The 24719-nt window shown below is 36.1% G+C and overlaps 1 protein-coding gene across 2 annotated transcripts in view; it reads left to right on the forward strand.

Moving 5' to 3' along the window:
* The window catches only part of SUGCT (succinyl-CoA:glutarate-CoA transferase), a 712850-nt gene that overhangs the window by 337544 nt on the left and 350587 nt on the right, over positions 1-24719 (forward strand). For both annotated transcript variants that reach the window (XM_077864111.1, XM_077864112.1), the window contains one exon: positions 12360-12462. In XM_077864111.1, coding sequence (XP_077720237.1) covers positions 12360-12462 — 103 coding nt within the window. The remainder of the gene's footprint in view (positions 1-12359; positions 12463-24719) is intronic.

A 24719-nucleotide genomic window follows, 5' to 3' on the forward strand; every position in this document is an offset into this window, starting at 1 on the left:
TGGTATCCCTTTGTAATTTTCATTTGCATTTCACTAATGATTAATGATGAACATCTTTTCATGTGCTTTGGAGAAATGCTATTTGAGTCCTTTGGGCCATTTTTGAATTATGTGATTTTGTTGTTGAGTTTTTGGAGTTCTCTGTATATGTGAATCCCTTATCAGATATATGACTTGCAAATATTTTTTCCCATTTTGTGCATGGCCCTTTTACTTATGAATAGTGTCTTTTGGTGTACAAGTTTGTAAAACTTTCACAAAGTCCAATTGGTCTGTTTTTTTCTTTTGTTAGCTGTGCCTTTGATGTCCTATCCAAGAAATTGTTGCCAAGTCAACGATTTGTGAAGCTTTTGTCCTATGTCCTCTTCTCAGGCTTTTATTGTTTTAAGTCTTACATTTAGGTCCATGATCCATTTTGAGTTAATTTTTGGATATGGTGTTAGATAAGGTTCCAACTTCATTCTTTTGCATGTGGATATACAGTTTTCCCTGCATCATTTGTCAGAAAACCATCCTTTCCCTCTTTGAATGGTCTTGGCACCATATCAGAAATCATCTGACTGTAAATGTGAAGGTTTATTTCTGGGCTCTCTATTCTTTTCTGTTAGTCTCTATGTCTGTCTTTATGCAAAACCCACACTACTTTGATTACTGTAGCTTTGTAGTAAGTTTTGAAATCAGGAAGTGAGGGTCCTCTAGTATTGTTCTTTTTCAGGATTGTTTTGGCTATCTGGAGTTCCTTGAGATTCCATTTGAATTTGGGGATTGGTTTTTCTATTTCTAGAATTTCCTATTTCAATAGGAAGTGCACTGAATCTGTAGATTGCTTTGAATAATATTGATATTTTAACTATATTCAGTCTTCTAATCCATGAACATGGGACATGTTTCCATTTATTTAGGTCTTTAATTTATTTCAGAGGTGTTTTGTAATTTCTAGTTAGTCTTAAAAAGGAAGGAAACTTTGTAGTATTCTTCAACATGAACGAACCTTGAAGACATTATGCTAAGTGAAATAAACTAGTCACAAAGAGACAAATACTGTGTGATTCCACTCATATGAGGTACTTAGAGTGGTCAAAATCATAGAGACAGAAAGTAGAATGGTGGTTGCCAGGGCCTGGAGGGGAGGAGAGATGGGGAATTAGTGTTTAATAGATATCGAGTTTCAGTTTTACAAGGTGGAGAGAGTTAAGGGCATGAATGGTGGTAATTATTGCACAACAAAGTGAATGTTTCTAATGCCACTGAATTGTACACTTAAAAAATGGTTAGGATGGTAAATTTTATGTGTATTTTAATACAATAAAAAAAGAAAAACCCATTTTGATCCCTTTTAAATTTCTTAAAATTATATTCATTCAAAAAATGCTGAAGGATATGTTTAAACTAAAATTATTTCTGTGTGGTAAGGTTATCATTGATTTTATTTCTTCTTTTTATGTCTGTTGATACACAAATATTTTTTCCACAATAATTGCATATTGCTCTACTAGTAGTTATTCACAAAGAGATCTCAACTCAAGAGGCTGACTTTTTAGTTTGAGAAGTCCTGGAGTAAGGTACCACTGGACCTTGGCAATGTGGGCAACTTTCTTATATCATGTGTGCAGTGATACTGCTTGGGCTGTATGGACAGTCACAGCCAATGCTGGTCACACCTTTGTAATGTATGACCTGCATTTCATTTAAAATCTGTACAAAACAGAGTATGTTTTTGAACTCTGAATTATCATTAGTATGGACCAGGATTATGAATATGGCAATAATTAGTGTGAACCTTACAAAATAGTGGCTACTCAGCATAGTAAATGTCTTGATGTGTTGAAGAGCAAGATGTACGAAAAGTAGTGAGTGACCCTGCACTGGAAGGCAGTGACTCGATTCCCCGAATGGACTTGTACTCCATCTTTTGTGTGGCCTGTGGCTTGACATTCAGACAAAGGAGAGAGCTAGTGAATGCTAGAGGGGAAAAAAAGGATGACTTTAACCGTAATTTATCAGTAATAGTAGAGATAAATTCCTAAGAGGAAATAAGGTCTGAGAAGATTACAGGAAATACTAAATCTGTGGTTCTGTTTACGGTAGAAACGCCAACCAACAAATTCCAGCTGTTTCTCTGTGGGTTATAGAAGTGTCACAGGCCTGTTTATAGTTACTGCATTGTAGATTTCAGCCAGGATCTTATGGAATCCTATTGGTTTGGTTTGGGTTTGCTCATGTTTGTCCAAAGAGACGTTATCTGTAGGCTATACATTTATGAGATGTAGCCCTGTACCAAATTTTTGTTTCCAAAACTTCTAGTGTCTTCCCCGTCCTTGCCAACAGTTTGCCTTCCCAGTATTGTAAAAGTGTATTTTATTTATTTAACATAACTTATGTAGCACTTGTACCAGGTAGTGTTTTATAAACCTTTAAATTTAATTCCTCATGACAAGCTTATAAGCTAGATACTACTTAAGTCAACAGAAAAAGCAAAAACGTTAAAGGACAAGAATCATGATTTATCTGCATTAAAGTTACTAGTTTCTGTATGAAAAGGTAAATAAGGCTAAAAGATGAGCTATAGTCTAGAAGAAATTTAAAGTGCATAAGTTAGTTAATAAAAGAAAAGAAAAATAGTTCAACTGAGAAATGTACAAAAAATACAAAGAGGAAAGAAAAGGGGAAAAAAATCCCATCTAATAGCCTTTAAGCTTGTGAAGAGATGTTGAATTTCTCCAGTTGTGAGAAATGCAACTTAAAGTAACCATGAGATATAACTTCACCTCCATAAGATTACAGAACATGAGCCTGACAACAACAAAAGTTAATGAGAATATGGAGCATGGAAGAAGCAAAAATTGGGAGCAAGCTCTTTGGAGAACAGTCTGGCAAAATCTAATATGGTTGGTGATGTGTCCACTTTATGACTCAACAATTCTTATCTGAGTATATCTTAGGGAATCAATCCTATTGGAATAGACAGAGAAAAGTATAAGTTTCCATTAAAGCATTGTGGGTAATAGTAAGAGACTGGAAACAATGGACCATAAGTAGGAGAAAAGATAAACCATGGGATATTCACACAGGAATGTGCCCGGTGGTTAAAACACGTAAGGCAAATCCAAAAGTATGAATACAGAGAGATGTTAAATTTAAAGTCTTCGATGGAAAAGCAAGGCCAGTATAAAGTTAAAAAACCCACATGATACTTTATATCACTCATGCATTAGTGCAAACATACATGGGTATGTCATAGGATGGTGTTTCTTCGGAAGAGAAGAAGAAGGACAATAGGTAGAGGAGAGATACAAAAGGGACTTCACATCTGTCGGTAACATTTTGTTCCCTAAATATGTGAAACACATATGCTATAAAATGTTAAGATTCAAATGATATAGATGGGTGGGTGAGGGGGGCATAAGAATTTGTATTATTTTCCTTTCTATAGTTTTCTCTTTCTGTACTTTTTGGAATGTTTGAAATATTTTACAAGAACAAAATAAAACAAAACAATAATTTAAGAACGAACTCTAGTAGATCATATTCTTGAATTTTCTTTTAAAAATCTTAGGGAAGCGTTGCTATGATATTGAAATAAACTCTTCTGAAAACTTGTATGTTGTATGGACAGCATATCTTTACAAAGTTCTGTTCAGCTCTTACTGTCTTCCAGTGTAATGTGTTTTGCAATTCTCCACTGTTTGTGTTAAGTCTCTGGAAGATATCTAGCTTTCTGTTTTTTTGCAAAATTATTTGGAGATTAGAGACACAGTCTTTTGTAAATCAAGAAGGTGAGGTGTGAAGAGGTTTCTCTCCACTCTTCGAAGAGCCACCTCCAGGGAAAATCCACAAATGTATTTGTATTTATTTGTATAAGGGGATGGAACTACTGTGTACAAATTTTAAAAGATGATGGGTTCTGGGCATATAAATATTGAAGCTTATTTTCAGAAAACCATGGTTGGCAAACCTACAACTATACCATAGAAACAGTATAGCAGCAAGAACAGGTATACCTTTCTACTTAGGCAAAAAATACGAAAATTTTTTGCAAATTAATTCATATTTCCAATTATATGAACAAATCATTGTGTGCATTGAAGATTGCTTTTACAACATAAAGTCGTATTCCAACGTTAGTTAAGTTACATTTGGATTTTCATGTAAAACCTCTCTGAAAATACAACTAACTAGACCCCCAAAATAACTTACATTCTTGAGTCCTGAATTTTTATGTGGAAAAATGATTGAGGGGATTCAAAGATTTAAAGTCTTGTCACAGAGTCTCTGTATATAGTTTATCCTTGAAATACTTTTCTGTTCTGACCCAAAAGTGGGGAAAAATTCATGAAACCAAGAGGCATATATGATTTTACTTTTGCCACAAATGTTGCCATATTCTCTGCTCAAGAAACTCTGAAAATCATAGAAGAAAGTGTCTTTAAGCATCTCAAAAAGTCTAGTGGGATGTAAGGATCAAGGGCAAAGGCTTCAAGTTGCTGTCACTGACTTTTTTAAATCACTAGATATGGTCCAGGGGCACCTAAGAACCTCTTAGGGAAATGAGACTTTACCTAGTTATGGACACAGGGTGACTCCCAGTAGGCATTCTCTTATCACAGGCAGGAACTGAGACTTTGGACTTCCTCTGAACCACTTGGATGAGATAAAAAGATAAGATTTAACCTCTGTGCCTTCTCCACAAGCTGTATTGATGTTGATACCCCTTTAAATAGTTTCAGCAATCCTGGTAAGACGTGTTTGCTTTATTATTTTATTGAAATCTCTGCATTGTCACTACCTGCTATGGGATTTCCAGGTGTAATGAACACTAGTTGAGATTCCTGATGCTGGTGTCATCACCAATCCCCTAGAGGCTTCAGTACAGTGGCATTTTCTAGAAGAAAAAATAACAGCAAGGTAGCATTTAAATACATTTCAGAAGTCCTGAAGGCTTTGACTCTTTATCTTTAAAAGTAATTTTTGTTTGAGATATACAGTTGACCCTTGTACTACACAGGGGTCAGGGGTGCCAGACCCCTATACAGTTGAAAATCTGTATATAACTTTGGCTACCCCCAAATTTAACTAGTGATAGGCTGCTGTTGACTAGAAGCCGTACTGATGACGTAAATAATCGATTAACCCATTTTGCATGTTATATGTTTTTTATACCGAATTCTTACAATAAAGAAAAATGTTATTAAGAAAATCATAAGGAAGAGAAAATACATTTGCAGTATTGTATTTATTAAAAAAAAAACAACTATGTGTAAGTGGACCCACACAGTTCAAATAGATGTTATGTAAAGGTCAACTCTAATTGACATATAACATTGTATTAGTTTTAATGCACAATATACTGATTTGACATATGTATTCTTATACTTTCATAACCATAAAATATCTGAGACATGATCAACAATAAATAGGATCCACTATATAAATTGCTAAAACTCCTTCTTTGGATTTATAATTTTAGACATATTACTGTATTTAGGTTTAGTGTAAGTGATGCCACTACTACGTGAAATAGCAGTTATTGGATACTTACTAAGTGCTAAGTGCTGTGTTAACAATCTACAACTATAATTTTCTTATAGTAGATGAGAAAATTGGAGCTCAGAGAAGTTAAGCAACTTACCACCATCACAAAGCCTGGTGAGGCTAGGAAATACATCTCTTTATTGATTTATTTGTTGAATACCTTTCATAAATGACAGCAGTGCATAGTGAGGTGAACTCTGAGCCTGGAATACAAAGACTTGAGTATGAGTCTCAATTATGCTTCAATTTTTTCATCTTCAAAATAAGGATAGCTTCTCCTTTCTCATAAGGTTCTTGAAAAGATCAGATTGAAATATGGTGGTCAATATTATGAGACATCATAGGACCATAGAATTTGGTCAATGGTCAGTGGGAAAGAAATTGGGAATATTGGAGCCTAGGCAACTCACCCAGTACGGAGTTACCTACCCTCTGTCCCCCAACTCTGGTTGGCCAGTGGCCTGTGTGCTAGACTTGACTGGGTTGATGCTTACTTCTAGCAGGTGTACCCTACTGAACAAGCAGAGAGAAAAACCAGTTCAGCACACAACCAGCTGATTGATTTGAGCCTTCTCTTATGTATACCTCCCACCTTGACTTCCCTGTGCCTTAGCTTTAGTTATCAGAATCATGAAACTCACCTCACAGGATTGTGAGGACTAGAAATAATATATACAAAGTATTTCTCACGGTGTCTGGTACATTAAAGGCTCTTAATTCATTGTAACAGCAAGATGCTAGGCTTCAAATCCTCCTTGTAATCCCTCAGTGGGGCTGGCCTTTGGCAGTACATGTTTGACAGAGCTTTGTCTGGTCTGCTCTCCTGGACTTTGCTACCCAGATTCAGGCAGTAGAAAGTGATGGTTAATACATGGGCTTGGGACCCAGTATAGACTTCTATCTAGCTTGGCTACTTAATATGACTTAAAAAGGTCACTTAACCTCACTAAACCTTGGATTGCTCATCTTTAAAATGAGCATAATGCTGATACCTATGTTGCAGGGTTGTTGTGAGAATTAAGATTTGATTTGAAAAGTTGTGACTGTTATTCACCTATATTTTTATTAAGGTCATATAGATGGGAGTTGCTGGGGCTCTGACTCAAACCTGGATCTATCCACATCTCATGGCTTTTACTATTGCAGCATACTTACTGTGTTTGAAGACTTTTGGCAACTGCACTGCCACTGTGTTCCCGATTGCTAGAAATATTTTCAGTGCACATAATAGGATGATTTTGTAGGACCACAGAAAGCAATAGATAATGTTTTTTAAAGATTTATTTATTTATTAGAGAGAGAGCATGAAGGGGAAAGGGTACAGAGAGAGAATATCCAAGGAGACTCCCACCAAGTGCAGAGCCGACATGGAGCTCAGTCTCACAAGCTACAAGATAAGGACCTGCACAAAACCAAGAATCAAGGCAGCCCCTGTGGCTCAGCGGTTTAGCGCTGCCTTCAGCCCAGGGCCTGATCCTGGAGACCCGGGATCGAGTCCCACGTTGGGCTCCCTGCATGGAGCCTGCTTCTCCCTCTGCCTGTATCTCTGCCTCTCATGAATAAATAAATAAAATCTTTAAAAACAAAAACAAAAACCAAGAATCAGGTGCATAACCAACTGAGCAACCCAGGCACCCCAAACAATAGATAGTTTTTAAGGTCTTTAGAATTCCTGAGATCTTATGATTTTCTGGTAACATAGTCTGTCCATAAGTCATAGTACTTTGTTTATAAGTTAGTTGTTGGGAACTTGAAACTTATTTTGATAAGATATATTTCTATGAAGACTTTTGAGACCAGTATAGGAGAAGAAGAGATACTGTGATATTACATTTAAGCCTTCAAATTCCCTTTCTTCCTTCTCCCAGCCTCAAGATCTAAAGTCTCAGCAAGGTTTTGGGAGAAATTAATCCACCCCATTTAGTCAAGGTAATGTGACTGAGACCCTCTTATTCTGACCAGTTAGTCATGTATTCATTCATTCAGCAAATATTGAGTGTCAACTGTGTTCTAAGTTATGGGGGTGTAGCAGTGAAGAAACAGTCTGTTTCTCTAGTGTGAGAGAAAATAGTAATCCTTGGGAAAGAGACAACTGGACAGATTTGAGACGTATCTAAAATTCATTTTACTGAATGGAGGAAAATTGGAGGCAGTGAATTTTTAATCAACTGTTGCCATAGTCCAAGTGTAAAGAAGGATCAAGGGCCTGAATTGTGGTAGTAATGGTGGGACTAGACAAATAAAACTTAACTGTTAAAAAATTGATCCTGTGGCCCAATTATGTATGAATTATAAGAGATGATGTAAAGAAAGAGTTCCCAGTTTAGCCAAGAGTGTGAATTCAAGCAAGGGAGCAATACAAGGTTTATGGGGGAAATGAAATCTTAGTCATCCACAGGCATGTTGTGTGTGTGTGTGTGTTTTTTTTTTATTTATTCATGAGTGACACACAGAGAGAGGCAGAGACACAGGCAGAGGGAGAAGCAGGCTCTCTGCAGGGAGCCTAATGTAGGACTTGATCCCAGGACCCCAGGATCATGCCTTGAGCGGAAGACAGAGGCTCAGCCACTGAGCCACCTAGGCACCCCACATGTTGTGTTTATGTGCATCTGAGTGGAAATATCCCGTGGTAACTGGGAAGAGGGACCTGGAGAAAAGTTAGGGCTGGAAATAGAGATTTAGGTATCATCTGCATGAAGACAACACGATTGCTTAGATGAATGAAAGAGAACAAAGAAAATTGGGACCGGAAGGAAGAGGTAAAAGAATTAATAAAAGAAACAAATGGTTAAAGAGGTATTAAAAATCCAATAACTATGGGAGCATGGGATGTAAAAATAGAATAGTCAATAGCATCAAATGCACAGAGAGCAGGTAGGATGAGGACTCTGAAAAGAATTTTGGGTAGCAGTCACTGAAGACTCTTGGCCATTGGGTAAGAAAAGGTGCTGGTGAACAAGTCCTGCTGAAAGACCTCTCTGGGTTCCTCATGGCCCAGCAGAAATCCAATATCCTTAGCACAGTAGACAAGACACCTTGCACTCTGGTTCTAACCTTCTTTTGCTATTTCATCTTTCACCACTCAGGGCACAGGAGCTTTTTTAGATTCTTTCCAAGTGGGGTCTTTGCATACCTGGCCCTCTCTGGAAGACCCTTCTTTCCATCTTCCAAATGAAAATGCTAAACTCATCATTCAGCAGCTGGCTCAAATGTCACCTGGCTTTTGAACTCTTTCCTGACTGCCCCAGGCCCAGTTCAGGTCTCCTTTTTGGTACTTCAGGCTGTACACTCATTTTTGTCTCAGCATCTAGCATTGCAAATCAGCAGTTTCCTTAAGCTGTGTTCTCCATCAGGCTGTATAATCTTTGAAAACAGGGATGTTTTTATTGTTGTAATCCCCATGACTGGGACAAAACAAACTATTGCTAAAAGCATCAGGAATGAATGAATGTGTATTAATGTAAGGAGATATATCTTGAGGTATATAGGATGGAAGTGAAGAAGCATCTTAGTGCTAAGTGAAACAAGCCAGACACAGAAATACAAATACTGCATGATCTCACTTATGCATGGAATCTCAAAAGTTAAACTCACAGAACCAGAGTGTTGAATGGTGGTTTCCCAGGACTACGGTGTGAGAGAAATGGGGCAAAACCAGTCAAAGAGTACCAGCTTTCAATTATAAGATGAAAAGATTCTGAGAATTCAATGTATAGCATGGTTATTGAAGACAACGCCATATTTTATACTTCAGTGTTCTTAGGTAGGTCTTAAATGTTCTCGCCACACACATACACATACACGTACACACATATCAATGGTAACCATGAGGTGAAGGATGTATAAATTAATCTGATTGTGGTAATCAGTTTATGATGTATAAGTAGATTCAATCACTGAACTACACTGTACTCTAAAAACCATGTTGTACAAACTCAATATATACAATTTTTATTGATCAGTTACACCTCAAAAAAGTTTGGGGGGGTACAAAGCTTTATGAATTTGAGCAACGTAATTTCTCCAAACCTGAGTTTCCTATTGGTCATATGAGAATAATACTTCCTCTACAGTGTGCTTGTGAGGATAAAAGCTGTAAGATATACACCAAACAACTTAGTAGCCAGCATTTAATGATCATTAATGTTAGAATTATTTCCAACGCCACCTTCATGGCCCTCTATCTCTTAGTTTCTCTCTGGTCTTGGATTTGGCTGCAACTTTAATCCATTCTCTAAAGAAAAGAGTTTTTTTGTTTGTTCTTTAAGTCTGATTTTGACGCTAAGAAATTTAAACTCAGGTCCATCTTCAGGTACCAGTGTATCATCTACCTGAATGATTCAATCTGAGTAGTGATACCCATTCTGACAGCAAGTGAATTCAGCAAAAATCTTAAATTTAAAATATGGGTTAATTTAGCAAGTTCACAATTAAGTCTGAATTGTTTTAAGAGTTCCCAGAAACTTTGCAGAGGAGGCTCTAGCTTTGAGGCTCACTACACTGCATCTGAGGACACCTTTCCTGTCTTATTTTCAGTATTGTATTGCCCTAAGTGATTTAGAATAGCTCTTACCATTTTTTTTTTAGCAGCATTTTTGTGGTTAACAAAAACATGTGCTTACAGCTTTTTTTGCATAGATAAAGGAAAGGATCCCACATCAGATTTAGATCAAGAGATAGATTTTCAGAAGAAAATGATGGATGCGTCCTCTGGGAGCAGCAGAATGCCGCGATGTTCCATCTCTGGCCGCTTGAGTTGAAGGCATTCATGAATACGTCCACGCCCACGCCCACGCCAATACACAAACAGTGGTCACAACTGCAGCTCCAGACACTACCTCTCTCCTCAGTCTCATTTCCAAAGTGCATTTGTTGTTTTCCATAACATGAAATAAATCCCTCTCTTTTGCCCAGTGGTGAAAAGCTTATATAAATACTAAAACTTCATCCATTCCCCTGAGTTTTCTGTTGGCAAGCCTGCAGCTAAGGGTTTGTTTGGATCCTGACATGCATTTTCTGTGCAGATCTTTCAGGCCACTTGGGTGAGTCCAGTGGTGATAAATTCACTTGTCTTGCAAATTTATCAGGTTAACCACGATAACACTCTGCTTATGGAACCTTAAATAATTGACACCATGAGTGACAAGGCTCCAGGTTCAAAGTATCTCTTTTATTCTTTCAGCATATATCATTCTGGTGACATATATGTCTTAGGAAGTCTTGGCCAGGAGATGATTTTAACAGTCATTGAAAGGAAAATAAGGATGTAAAGAATCGATTAGTGTAAGACATTTTATCTTGCACAGTGACGTTCCCATGAAAAAATGTTTTTCAGTATGTAGAAGTTAGGTATTTGTGTCCTAAGTAGGGATGGTTAACACTACTGGCTGTAATTAAAATGTATAATGAAAAATCTTCAGTCATCAGATCAGAAAAGTATCCTCCAAGTATTGATATTTTACCCTTGTTTTAAATAGTGGAAGAAGTAGTGCCTTTCTCCAATATAATTTCATGGAATCTGCCAATCTAATATTAATTCTAGTTATGTCTAAGATTGCTGAATGGAAGTCCATGAATACTAACTATTTCTACTATATTTCCACTTGTCCTTCTATAGTAATGAAGCCTTCTCCTTGCTGCCAGTAACCTATTTTACCTAATGCTTTTAGAAAACCTCTTTTCACCTAGATTATTACTTAACTAGAAATAGTTTGCTATTATAATAATTAGTAATTCTGAATTCGTCATATATTGCAAACTATGTTGAGTTATTTTGAGGATTCAAGATTTTCTGTTTCACTGTCTTAACAAGAAGAAATATAAAACAGTGACTCTCATTAATGAATTGGATCCCCTTTCCTCAAGACCTCATAGAGAAAATAAAGGCAATCAAGTAAGTTGTCTGTGAAGTCTGATTTTAAATTATAGAAAAAACAAAACAGAGGTAAAGGACTTGACTGGATTTGAGTGTTGTTGGCTAAACTGATATATATTGGTCTTCATATGCCTAGATGTGTTCTGATTAGTAAATCATATTCCAGGAAAGTAGCTGAGGTTGTTTTTAGGCCAATGGTTGTGGCTGTTAATTTTGGTGTACTTTTAATACAATGGAAGTAGAACATACAGCTGTCTTTTAAAACAACTACATTTGTTTATTTTTTGTTTTGAGAAATAATTTAGTTTATCAAACTACCTTAAACTGATGTGCTAGGCCTGAGACCTAAAAAAACACTTTGCATGATGACATTATGTTCAAAATTGTGATACCATTATTATATTATAAAGTGCTCAATACAACAATTGAAGCTCAGTTAAAACCATTTCCCAGGGCAGCCCGGGTGGCTCAGTGGTTTAGCGCTGCCTTCAGCCCAGGGTGTGATCCTGGAGACCTGGGTTCGAGTCCCACGTCGGGTTCCCTGCATGGAGCCTGCTTCTCCCTCTGCCTGTATCTCTGCCTCTTTCTCTCTCTCTGCATCTCTCATGAATAAATAAGTAAAATCTTAAAAAAAAAAAAAATTTCCCACACAATCTGTCTTCTCCAGTGGACTCTCTGTCAAAAAGCACACAGGGACAGAAATAGGAGTGATTATATCTCTGATGGTGGACTTTCAAACAATGGGCTCTGAGTGGCTATTCTTACCACTCCAGGGCAAGTCGTGTTGTTTCATTGTAGGTAACATTCTCAAATCTAGGAGCAAAGAAAGCCTAAGAAACATATTTTTGTCGTTACTGGTTGCTTCAAAAGAGGGCCATATGAGAAAAAAATTTTGTGTTACATTCTTTGTAAAAATACATCTTTTTTTTTTTTTTTTTTGGTCTGTTCCTAGGTTTGAAAAAGAAATGACCAGCAAGTGGTTATACCTCTTTGAAGGCAGTGGAGTTGCGTACGGCCCAATCAACAACATGAAGGAAGTATTTGCAGAACCCCAGGTTTGGCTTTTTGAAGTTTTTAGTACATTGAAGTTAAAAACACAAGAAATTGCCTCTCTCTGTCTCTCTCTCTCTCTCTTTTTAATCCAGATTGATTCATAGACATGCACGTGAGCTATTAGTCTTGAGCTTAAGTCACATGAGGTGATTTTTGACGGTTACATTAGACTGTGGGTCTGAAGTAAAAAGAATCAATTTAGAACTGGCTGTCTACAATCATACTTTCATGTCCATCAGATCTGATATATTTCTGCAGTAGCCTCTACATAAAGTTTGCAAGGTCAGGACATTTTGTTTTTCCAGAAAAATGGGAAATGTAGACAATTGAGAGGTTGGGATCGGGCCCTCAGAGATCATTCTCTATGGAAGGAAGTATGACAACTTTTACAATTACAGCCCACATGTCACCAGGTGACTATCTTAAAATGTACACAAAACAAGTCATAGTTAATTTTGCAAATGAGGGACTTTTATATGTTTTGATTAATAAAGCATGTTATTTGTGAAGAATCAATTGTACTTGAATAGAGATTTGTACTGTACAATCTTTTAGGTTTCTTCTTGGGCTCCAGGAATAAGGATCACCTGAAAAAAATAGTATTTTTTTCTCTAACATTGTTCAAATTATTATTTTTAGATATCAAAATAATTTTTGATTCTGTTACTTTAATTAATATCACCACAAGCAATTAAGTGTTTCTCAGATTCACATATTCATCCCAAAAGGTAGAGGAATTCCATTTTTCCATCAAGTTTCGCTATGATTATTCACATATTGTGTCAGTTTCCAACATTTTACGATTGTACGTCTGAAAAAGAATCTTTATATTGTAACAGATTTTTCTTTGAAGTGTATGATTGAAAATGGAATATGATTGTTTCTAAGGGAGGAGAACCTTGGAAGCTGACCTGACTCTTTAACTTGGGTACCTATATTTTACATGAGTATCTGCCTCAAGGAGAAATGACATGTATTTAATTCAATGTTTACAATATCTCTGGGAGAAAAAGAGTGAATGAATCCAGGAATTCTGTTGGGTGTTATTTTCCTGCCAAGATCATGAATAGGGCAAGGCTCTGTCCATAAAAATATGATGGCCGATAAGTATTTGAGATCAAGGGGCCCACTGGATGCATACCGAGTTGATGTGACAGGGTCCTCACCCCATCAGTGGATCAATGCCTGGTGATTAATGCATCTTTGCCATGAGGCAGCAGTGCGCACACTCTGAAATGTACTAGACCTGGAGGGCCAGTGTTCTCACTTCGTAACCTCGAACGAGGCCAAGCTTTGGCTTCAAGTTGTTGTGGAGGAATGGGTGGGTTTTACTTTTATTTTCCTGCTTAACATGGCACTGAAGTGTGTAGGACTTGGTGTTTAACTCGATTTGAGGACACATTTCTCTAGAGATCATTCCTGAGAGTTTTATCATCAGTGTTTGTGTCGCTCTACCCATGTTTCTTCGGGCAGAAAGACAGAATAAAGAACGTTACTTTAAAAATTGCTGGGTATATTCTAATGTCAACCATTTCTTAGGTTTTCTTTTTTTTTTTTTTTTTGATGTTTAAAGATTATTTTTATTTTTATTTTTTTTTAATTTATTTTTTATTGGTGTTCAATTTACTAACATACAGAATAACCCCCAGTGCCCGTCACCCATTCACTCCCACCCCCCGCCCTCCTCCCCTTCTACCACCCCTAGTTCGTTTCCCAGAGTTAGCAGTCTTTACATTCTGTCTCCCTTTCTGATATTTCCCACACATTTCTTCCCCCTTCCCTTATATTCCCTTTCACTATTATTTATATTCCCCAAATGAATGAGAACATATAATGTTTGTCCTTCTCCGACTGACTTACTTCACTCAGCATAATACCCTCCAATTCCATCCACGTTGAAGCAAATGGTGGGTATTTGTCATTTCTAATAGCTGAGTAATATTTCTTAGGTTTTCATGAACAAGGAACCATGCTCACTTTATGGGCTGCTTCAGATTGAATACAGGACAATGAGGTTTTTCATTCCTGGTTTTCTCTTGTAGTTCAGTTTAATTACTACTTGTTGTATCTCAACTCCTTTGGACCAGCATGAAGTTTCTGATATTGGTATTCAGCATATTTTTAGTATTTCAGTCATTTTTCAGATGGAGAAGATTGATATTGATACCAACTTTTGCTACAACCCCAAGAGTCTCTGAAAATTGTCTTCTTATCCACCGAAAAGTAGGTCCTGTTACAATTCTAACATCAAAAATTCTTACCCATACAGTGACAGTTACTGACAATCGTGCCCTAGTAGAGAGAGGAGGGTTGGTCTCTTTTATATATAATTTCATTCTCTGCAGTTTAAATACCAAATATTTATTAAATAAATAAATAAATAAATAAATAAATAAATAAATACCAAATATCCACATAAAATTTATCCGGAGTTTTAGAAAGACTAGAGAGAAACAGTACTGTTACATTTTAAAAATGAGCACAGATGACTCTGGCAATTGTATGTAGGGCTGTTGGGCACAAGAGGTAAGGGTACTGTATTTCCCTAAGGTCAGCTCTTTTAAAAAGAATCCTGTGTAATTTTGAATTTTGGAAGGAAAGTAAAATGTGAAAAAACCAGGGAGTTGTTTGTTAGGACTGCTTTAAAAATTTCATGCAACATGTACCTAGTGCTAGGGATTTAGCATGAATTGACTAATTCTCTTCCCACCTGAAAAATAAATTTAAAATCGACTTAGACGGCAGGTACACAGTAAATATTGTTGATGCATGAATCACTGCATGAATGAGTTGGCTAACTCTGCAAAGTATGGGATTTCCAGATGATCAAGGGGCTATTGTGCAGCCCAGAGTGGGGCTCTATCTATAGTGCTGGCTGGAAGGAAAGCTTTTGGAAAGTGTAGCCTAATGGTTAGGACCATGGAGTCAAAATTGTTGAGCAGTTTTATAAACTTTACTAGCCTTCAGTTTTCTTGACAGAAAGTGGTATAATAGAATCTTTTCTCTATATTGTTGTGTTGCAAGAGATAATGTTTATCAAGGGCAGTAGGGATTGCCAGAGATAAAGGCTCAATACACTGTAGTAGCTCTGGTTATGACAGTACCCTTTGAGGTTATATTTTGGTTAAAAAACACTTTGTTTTACTTACCTTTATTTGGTGGCTACAAACCAATTCAGTGTGGCTCTGGGACCTGGGGATCACTAGCTTCAAATCAAGCTGTAATATTCTTTTAAGAAAAGGCATCTGCACACTCTGCCAAGAAGTTCTCAACCCTTCATCATTTCTGATTGCTGAAATTCCTCTTATTTTTAATTTTCCGTAGAAGTATCATTTCCGTTTAAGGTGTCCTCCCTTGTTTTTCCCCCAATGAGTTGTAGAGTTTCTTGGCCCTGGGTACATGGAACCGGCCACTTGTGTTCAGATGTGGGACCGCACCGCTGGCGCCCGTGGCTGGCTCTCTGTGTGTACTGTGCCAGCACAGCTGCTAGTTCAACTGAAAATTGATTTGGGTGAGGTACAAGGCCTGGAACATGGCACAGGAAGTGAGGCTTTGATGAAGTGAAGAGGGGTATGTTTAACCAAAAAAAAAAAAAAAAGTTAGAAGCATCAAAGTACAGGAGAGGATTATCAAGTGAACCATTCACATTTCATCTGTGGGTTGAGCTGGGTAGACAAAAGAAATTCACTTGATCGTAGAAGTTATTTCTAACCTAAATAATTTCATCATGGTCTCATGTTCTGGGGAAACTGGATTATTATTATTTTTTGACTCAACTGAAGGAAATAGATGATTTTTTTCCCCCTTGGATAGATGTGAAGTTGTCTACCTTTTATCCTCCGATTATATGCTGCAGACTCTGCACAGTTGAAAGGATCCTACAAGCATCCACTGTTCAAAGTCAATCAAAAATACTATGGGGGTTTTGGTCTGTATTTACTGATAGCTTTGAGAAATTTTGACCTAAAAGCCTTTTAGTGGTAGTTTTGTTGTTTCTCCCTCAGTGGAAAACCCTGTATATTCTATAGAAGTATAATACAGATTATCTGCATATAGATTTTAAGAGTCATTTTTTAACGGCTTTCTCAAAATATCTTTTTTTAATCAGGCCAAGATTGTGCAGTACATTAAAGGAATTCTTAAAAAGTTTAAAAAACTTGCTAGATGACCTCAGTATGGTCCTATTTAACATACCCTGGGGAACATGTGCATGAAATACATTGTGGTTTGAGGTTTTCCAACCCAAACAAACTTAAAAGAAAATGCAGCTTTTAATAGAAACTATTCAGATTCCTGCAAAAATAGGTATGGATCCCACCACTGAGAGCATTTAACAGCATCATTATCTACCATGAGAATCAAGAGATTGTGTTATCCTGTTTTTTCTGTTTTGCTTAAGACTGTGTATCTGGCGATTCTGAATATATTCTTTGACCTACGCAATTAAAAAATAGAGAGATATGAATGACTGAATCTTTGATTAATGCTTTTTTTTTTTTCCTCCTTGATGCCATGACCCGTGGGTGGGGGAAGAGAGGGCAAAAGGAGTCGCCAAACTGGTGTTATTTAAGAGTCTTCACATTTCTACCACACAAGTTGAATACATCAGGTGTAAGACATCACCCTGAAGCATCACTTCTGAGAACTATTGGGAGGGAAGAATCAGAACTGAAATATCACAGCTGGCCCTGATTTTAGCTAGTGCCAAACACCTGCAGGCTCTAAAAGGATACCAAAACAAAACCCCACCCCGTGGCAGCAAGCCAGCCCTTAACAACCCTTCCTCAACTTTGTATCACCATCAAAATTAATTTAACATTTTCTACAGAAACCTTGTTCTTCCTGTCCCAGGAGGCCATTACAACTCCTTTAGTGAATCTTTCGTATGGGATAAATATGTCATTGAAGCAAACAGAGTGAAGTATTGAAATATTTGATAGCTTAAAATTATCTGTTGTTTTCATATCATTATTTGTGGAAGCTTGTGAAGTTGGAGGTTTTATTAATCTCTAGGCTAGCTCATATTCTCTGAGTGATTTTTTTTTTTTAGCACATTTTGGCAAAATATCTGAGCATCTGGAAAAAAAGCTTTCAATGTTCATATAGTAAGAGTCAGAAGCACCCCAAAATATAAAGCTGTTTTTCAAGCCCTTTCTACACTCATGAATGCACACGCTTCTGCACGCGCGCGTGTATGCACACTCACACACACATGCATTATTGATGGATTTTAGATACGGCCTTCTCAATGACATTGGTTAATATTTATTGAAATGTGGTTGTATAGTCCTGGTGGGCTTATATACCTCAAGCAAAATTATGTCCTTGTGTCTAATCCTGCTGGGAAATGCAGTGCTCCCTGCAACTGGAAAATAGTTGATGAATATCTAGGTAAAAAAATATGTCTGGAAGTAATTCCTGGTAGACAGAGGAAATAAAAAATAAATTTTGTGTGTATCTCTGAACATACATGACACATTTTAGATGGTGAACAAATTCAGATATATTATGTGTGTGTTTGTCTCGTGATACCTGGGTAAAATATTTTAAATTTTTGAAGAAATCATGTGCTTTAGACTTAGATGATTAAATTTAAAATTGGAGTGTTTAAGCCTTCAATTTTATATTAAAACATACAGCATGAGGCAATAATAACTAATTTTATTTTGTTGAATTGAAAAGAATCCTAATCCTAATCCAAGAAGCCTTATCTCTTATTATGTAAGAGGAAACCCATTGAAATGTCAAATAAAAATTAAGGACATAGTATAACATTGCTGGCATTTTATGTTCATTTTTAAAATATAGCTAAGAAATTTGGAGGCACCGGTTTCTTTGAACTATAACACATATATACTTAGATATCAAATTGGAATGCCTTGGACATTACTTGATTGATGTTGATGGAAATAAGATTGTAGAATTTATGTTAAAGAAAAGGGCCTTCTTTACTTTTGATCTTTTAATGAAAATGTGAGAGGCATGGTTCAGGGCAAAGGAGAATGTAATTGCTTATTCACTCAGGCATTCACTCATTCATTCAGCAAATAGTAATTGATGGCCATCACGTGCTTCTCCCCATATATATATATGAAATGTATGATACAAGACTATATTATGTATATTATATTATATTATATTATATCTATAGTCTTGTATTAGGTATTTGGCAAGGGAGAGGGTATGATAAAAAACAGTGAATCAACAAAGATAAAGCTATAAAGCATTCAAAGAGGTCCTACAGTCCAGTTCAAGGTAAAGAGTGTCCAGTCACAGAAGAGTTACACATGAATGTTCTGGGTATTTTAGCAGTGAGAAATAATAGGCCTAAGGCATCCTATTTAATAAATTAACAAAAATTTAAAGTCTGACAAAGAGTTGCAAAATGTCTTAATCACTTAAGCACTATTACAGTATCATTGACTTTATTCCCTATTCTGTGCCTTTTATTCCCATGACTTAATCATTTCATAACTGGAAGCCAATATCTCCCAACTTATCGAAGAACTCTTTATCCTTTTAAATACTTTTTGCAATCAGTATGTCATAATACTAATTAATTCTTTCTCGGTGATTAAGAGGAATTTGATGGAGGGTTTCTATTTTTAGTATTCAGTGATTTTGAAATTATTTGTAACCTGAGGATATCTGAAAGTTTCTTTTTCTTTTGTTTATTTTGTAGAGTTATTCTCTCTGTATGTGTTTCTCTTTCTTTTACAGCCAATATTAAAGGTTATGATTTCACAGATTTATTCAAATGAAAACATTTTCCATTATCATTTTATTGCAGTTATTACATGCAAAAGCATTTTAGTTGTATTATTGGTGGTACTGAGCATGAACAATGATTGACAGGGACTGAGAACCACTGACATATGAAGACTTTTCTAAAATGGTTAATAATAAGGGAAGAAGAGATACAAAACAGTGTATTCCAAGCTTACAGGGACCTTAGAATGGAGTTCTACATTCTATTCTGTAAGAACTCAGCAGTTAAAAATGGAGCCTGAGTTTGCAACTGGTCTATTTTATTTTTATTATCTGTGCTTTAGGTATCGTCCTAAGAAACCATTGCTTATTTAAGGACATGAATATTTTCACCTATATTTTCTAAGAGTTTTATAATTTTTACATCTTTTACTCAGTTCTATCATCCATTTTGAGCATGCATGTGTGCATGTGTGTGTACATGCTTATGCTGTAAGGTGTGGAGTCCAAATTCATTATTTTGCATATGGATATGTCCAGTTGTTTTGGATCTTTTGTTAAAAAGACTAATATTTTCCCATTGAATTTTCTTGGTACTGTTGTTCAAAATCAATTAACCATTAATATAAGTGTTAATTTCAGAACTTCGATTATTTAAAAGTGTTTTTATTTATTTCCACATATGCATGTATTTCTCAAACTTTCTAATGTGGATTTCTAATTGCATTCATTGTGTTTGAAAAACATACTTTGAATGATTTCAGCTTCTTCAGATTTATTGAGGTTTATGTTATGTCCCAGCATAGAATCCATTCTGCAGAATGTTCACTGTACTCTTAAGAATGTGTGTTTCACTGGAGTATGCTATAGATGTCTGTTAGATCTTGTTTGTTTTTACCACTGTTTAACTTTTGTATTACTTTGTATTACTTAATTCTTGTATTCTTAATCTTCTGCCTAATTGTTAATACACATTATTGAGAGTTGGGTGTTGAAGTCTTCAACCATTATTCATGAATCATCTGTCTCCTTTTAGTCCTTTTAGTCAGTTTGCTCCATATATCTTGAGCTCAGTTGTTACATGCATATATGCTTACCACTGTTATATCATCTTTAAGAATTCTCCCTTTATCATTATAAGAAATTTCTAGTAAGATTTTTTCATTCTAATATCTATTTCTGATATTAGGATAGCCACTACATTCTTTTATGATTGTTGTTTGTTTTCAATGTACATCTTTTTCATCCTTTCATTTTCAACTTACTTGCACACTTGAATATAATCTCTTATGTAGATAGTATATAGTTGGATCCTGTTTTTTAATCCAATCTGAAAATGTATGCTTTTTGATTGAATTGTTTAAGCCATTTATACTTAGTTATTATTGATATGGTTAGATTTACACCTGAAATTTTGCCTTTCTTTTTATATGTACCTCTTATCTTTTTTATTCTTCTGTTCCTTTCATTGTCTTCTTTTGTATTAAGTAGATATTTTCTAGTATAATATTTTAATTCCTTTCATAACTTTAAAAGACATTTTGAGCTTTTTTATTGGTTTCTTTATGGCCAATAATACATACCTTAATTATAAGAATTGACTTCAGCTTCTTTTTATTTGAGTATAGTTGACTCACAATGTTACATTAGTTTCAAGTCTACAACATAGTAATTCAGCAACTTTATAGGTTATGCTGTGCTCACAAGTATAGCTACCATCTGTCACATACAGCACAATTACAATACCACTGACTATATTCCCTATACTGCACTTTTTTGTTCTTAAAGATTTTATTTATTTAATCATGAGAGACACAGAGTAAACTGCACTGTTTATTCCCAGGACTTATTCATTCCATTACTGGAAGCCTGAATCTTCTACTACCTTTCACCCATAATTCCACTACTGGGTACTTACCCAAAGAAAATGAAAACACTAATATAAAAAATATATGCACCTCCTATGTTTATTTAAGCATTATGTAGAATAATCAAGATATGGGAAGCAACCCAAGTGTCCATCAATAGATGAATGGATAAAGAAAGTGACACACACCCATACATGTATACACACAGTAGAGTGTTACCTAGCCATAAAAATATGAGATCTTGCCATTTGTGATAACATGAATTGACCTAGAGGGTCCTAGAGAAAAACAAATACCATGTGATTCCATCATTATGTGAAATCTAAAAAACAAAATAAATGAATAAACAAAGAAATGCAAAGCAAAATCAGATCTGTAAATCTGATGGTTGCCAGAGGCAAGGGGTGTGGATAGATGGTCAAAAAATAATTGACTTCAGTTTTATGCTGATTTAGTGAAATATGGAAACTACTCATCTATCTAACATTGTTTTATGCTGATTTAATGAAATATGGAAACTACTCATCTATCTAACATCTCTATATATTATAAACTCAGAAATACACTGTTATAATTATTACTCTATACAGTATAATTATATTAAATCTTTCAAGACAGCTGGTCTAGAGAAATGAGAGCAAATATATATTTATAGAATTTTTATATTAATCTTTCTATACTATCTTGTTTTCCTAATTTCTACCTATGGATTTGAGTTAAAGATTTGAGTTGGATCTGATGTCCTTTCCTTAATCCAATACACTCTCTGCTCTTTTCCACTCCTCTTGTGCTATTATTGTTAAATACATTACATTTACATATTATAGGCCCAATAGTACACTTATATACATATTGTATATTGCATTCGTTTTTTAAATCAGTGAAGAAAGGAAAAATACATAATTATATCATTTTTTATAATTGCCTATGTGATTATCTTACTAGTATTCTTTGTGTATCTGTGTATCTGTCTGAGGACTCATAGTGCTGTATGGTATCATTTACTTTCAATTTGAAGAACTTTCTTTGATATTTATTATAAGACTGCTACCAATGAGCTTTCTGTTTTGGTGTAATGAATTATCTTCAGTTTGCCTCATTTGTGAAAGATAGTTTTGCTGGGTACAATATTCTTGTTTGACAGTTTTTTACTTCTAACACTTTTAATATGTTGCTCCACTGCCTTCTGACTTCTGTTATGTCTGATGAGAAGTTAGATGTTAATCTTATTGGGCTCCCTGGTATGTTACCAGTCATTTTGCTTTTGCTTCTTTCAGGATTTCCTCTTTGTCTTTGGACATTTTGAGTATGTATGGGTGTGTGAATCTCTGCATTTATCATATGTAGAGTTCATTGAGCTTCTTGGATGTGTAGGCCAATGTTTTTCATGAAATCTGCAAAGTTTTAAGCCATTATTTCTTTGATATTGTTTATCCTTTTCTCAAATCTCCTTCTGGTTCTGCTATTTATGTGTATGGTGGTACTCTTTATGGTGTCTCACACTCTAAGGCTCTGTTCTTTTCTTCATTTTTTCCTCTCATCTTCAAGTTGCATAATCTATATTCATCTACCTCTAAATTTGCTGATTTTTTCTTCTACCAATTCAAATATATGGTTGAGCCCCTCCAGTGAATTTTTCATCTCAGTTATTGTACTTCTTGACTGCAGAATTTCCATTTGGTTTCTCTTAATATTTGGGATATTTCTATCTCTCTATTGATATGATATCTTTGATGAGACGTTGTCCTCATATCTTCCTTTAATTATTTAAGCATGGCTTCCTTTTGTTCTTTGAACATATTTATAATAGCTTCTTTGAAGTTTTTTCCTGCTAAGTCCACCATCTGGGCCTCTTCAAAGGTGGTTTATATTGCCAGCATTTTCCTTCTGTGAATTGGTCACACTTTACTGTTTCTTTGCATGTCTATAATTCTTTGTTGATATCTGGTTATATTAGATCCCTTCCAACCCTAAGGGTTGTTTTGCTTGTTGCTTAACAGGTCAAACAATAGTGTCTTGGCTCCCCAATTCTGTGAAGTCTGTTTTCCATGCAATGCAAAGCCACTGAGGTCCCAGCTCATGGTTTCTACTTGCTTTTATGTTTTACCATGGGTCTCTCCTGAGTTGACATAGGCGACTTATTGGGCAAAGTTAGATTCTTAGCCAGTTAGATTTTATCCTTTGTAGCTGGTTGTATGATGTGGAAGCTGCTTCCACAGTCAAGGGAGTTTACTTCTTTACTCTATTTTTCTCTCCTTCTGGCCAGGGACTAATAGCTTGGGGATTCCCTCTGTGATTGCTTTTGAGAGAGCACAACCTTGGGCACTCATACATTTGCCCAGACTTCCAAAGAGAAGTGTGATTTGATTTTTTTCTAAAAGATTTTTATTTATTTATTGATGAGAGACACAGAGAAAGAGAGAAAGGCAGAAACACAGGCAGAGGGAGAAGCAGGCTTCCTGCAAGGAGCCTGATGTGGGACTCCATCCCAGCACTCTGGAATCACACCCTGAGCTGAAGGCAGATGCTCAACCACTGAGCCACCCAGGCATCCCTGATTTGATTTTTTAAGGACAGCTTCCTAGACATCACTCCTGGATCAGAGTAGCTTACTTAAGTCAGTGTTTGGTCAGAGATTGTTAGAGCCCATGCCAGTGAGGCTTTTGACACGCTAATTGGTCAGGTTGCAACATGGTGAATGCTTTCAGGTCTGTCTCCACATCTTGCTATGATTGCTCCTAATGGGTACAGCCTAGCATGCAGACACCCCTTCTTTAACCTAAGAGTTGATTGTGATCCCAAGAGGGCTTTTCTCAAAGGTTTCTTTCCCTGGTTCTCTCTTAAATTTTTGGTGGTTGTCTGCTGTTTTGCCTGTGTTCTGGAGCTACCAGCTTTATTTTAATTGCTCTCCACAAAAATATCTATTGTTTCCAACAACCTTCTTAGGTCATTAGGCATGGAATTTCCATTCTATCTTTCTTTTTTTTCCCCATTCTATCTTACAAAAATTCCCTTCAGGGAGAGCTGAGGAGCTCTTTATTTTTATGATCTACTATGTCCTTCTGTTTCTACATGCCTGGAATATAGCTCCTGCAGGATGGCCTAAGGAAAGTCAGAGATAAATTAACCTATCTCTAATGGGATGAAACCATAGTCTCAGAGTGATACCTGGGCAGAGGAAGATCCCATTATCTTGGCCTCACCTGCTTGGAGTAGAGTGCTGGGTTAAAGCTTTCATAACATGGAATTATGGAGATTGGTTGTGGTGGTGAAGAGGGGATGTCAGTGGAGGAAGCCATGGCTCAAATGCCAGACTCTCACTTCTTTCCAAGACTGAGTAGATTTTCTTGAGAGGATATTTCTTCATCTGCTGTATACCCTTACAATAACTTCCAGAGACTTTTAATTAGTTTTAAAAATAATTTCCACGAGCTAATCTGTGTCATGGAGAAAAGGGTCTGTTGAGCAGTTAATTCCATCATTTCAGAAGTCCTACCCATTTGCATTCCACCCTGTTTTTCCAGAACTTCCTGAAGTTCTTTACTCTATCAGAATATCCATGTGCTAAATTTCATTTACTTTGTACTTTGTGCTCACCCTCTTTCCACTCATTCTTGCGCCTTTAAAAAGGTCTGACTGTGCTCTACTGGGCTTCTTAGTCTCCTTGTCTTACCTTGCTAGGT

This window comes from Canis aureus, chromosome 21, assembly GCF_053574225.1.
Source record: "Canis aureus isolate CA01 chromosome 21, VMU_Caureus_v.1.0, whole genome shotgun sequence".
NCBI lineage: Eukaryota > Metazoa > Chordata > Mammalia > Carnivora > Canidae > Canis > Canis aureus.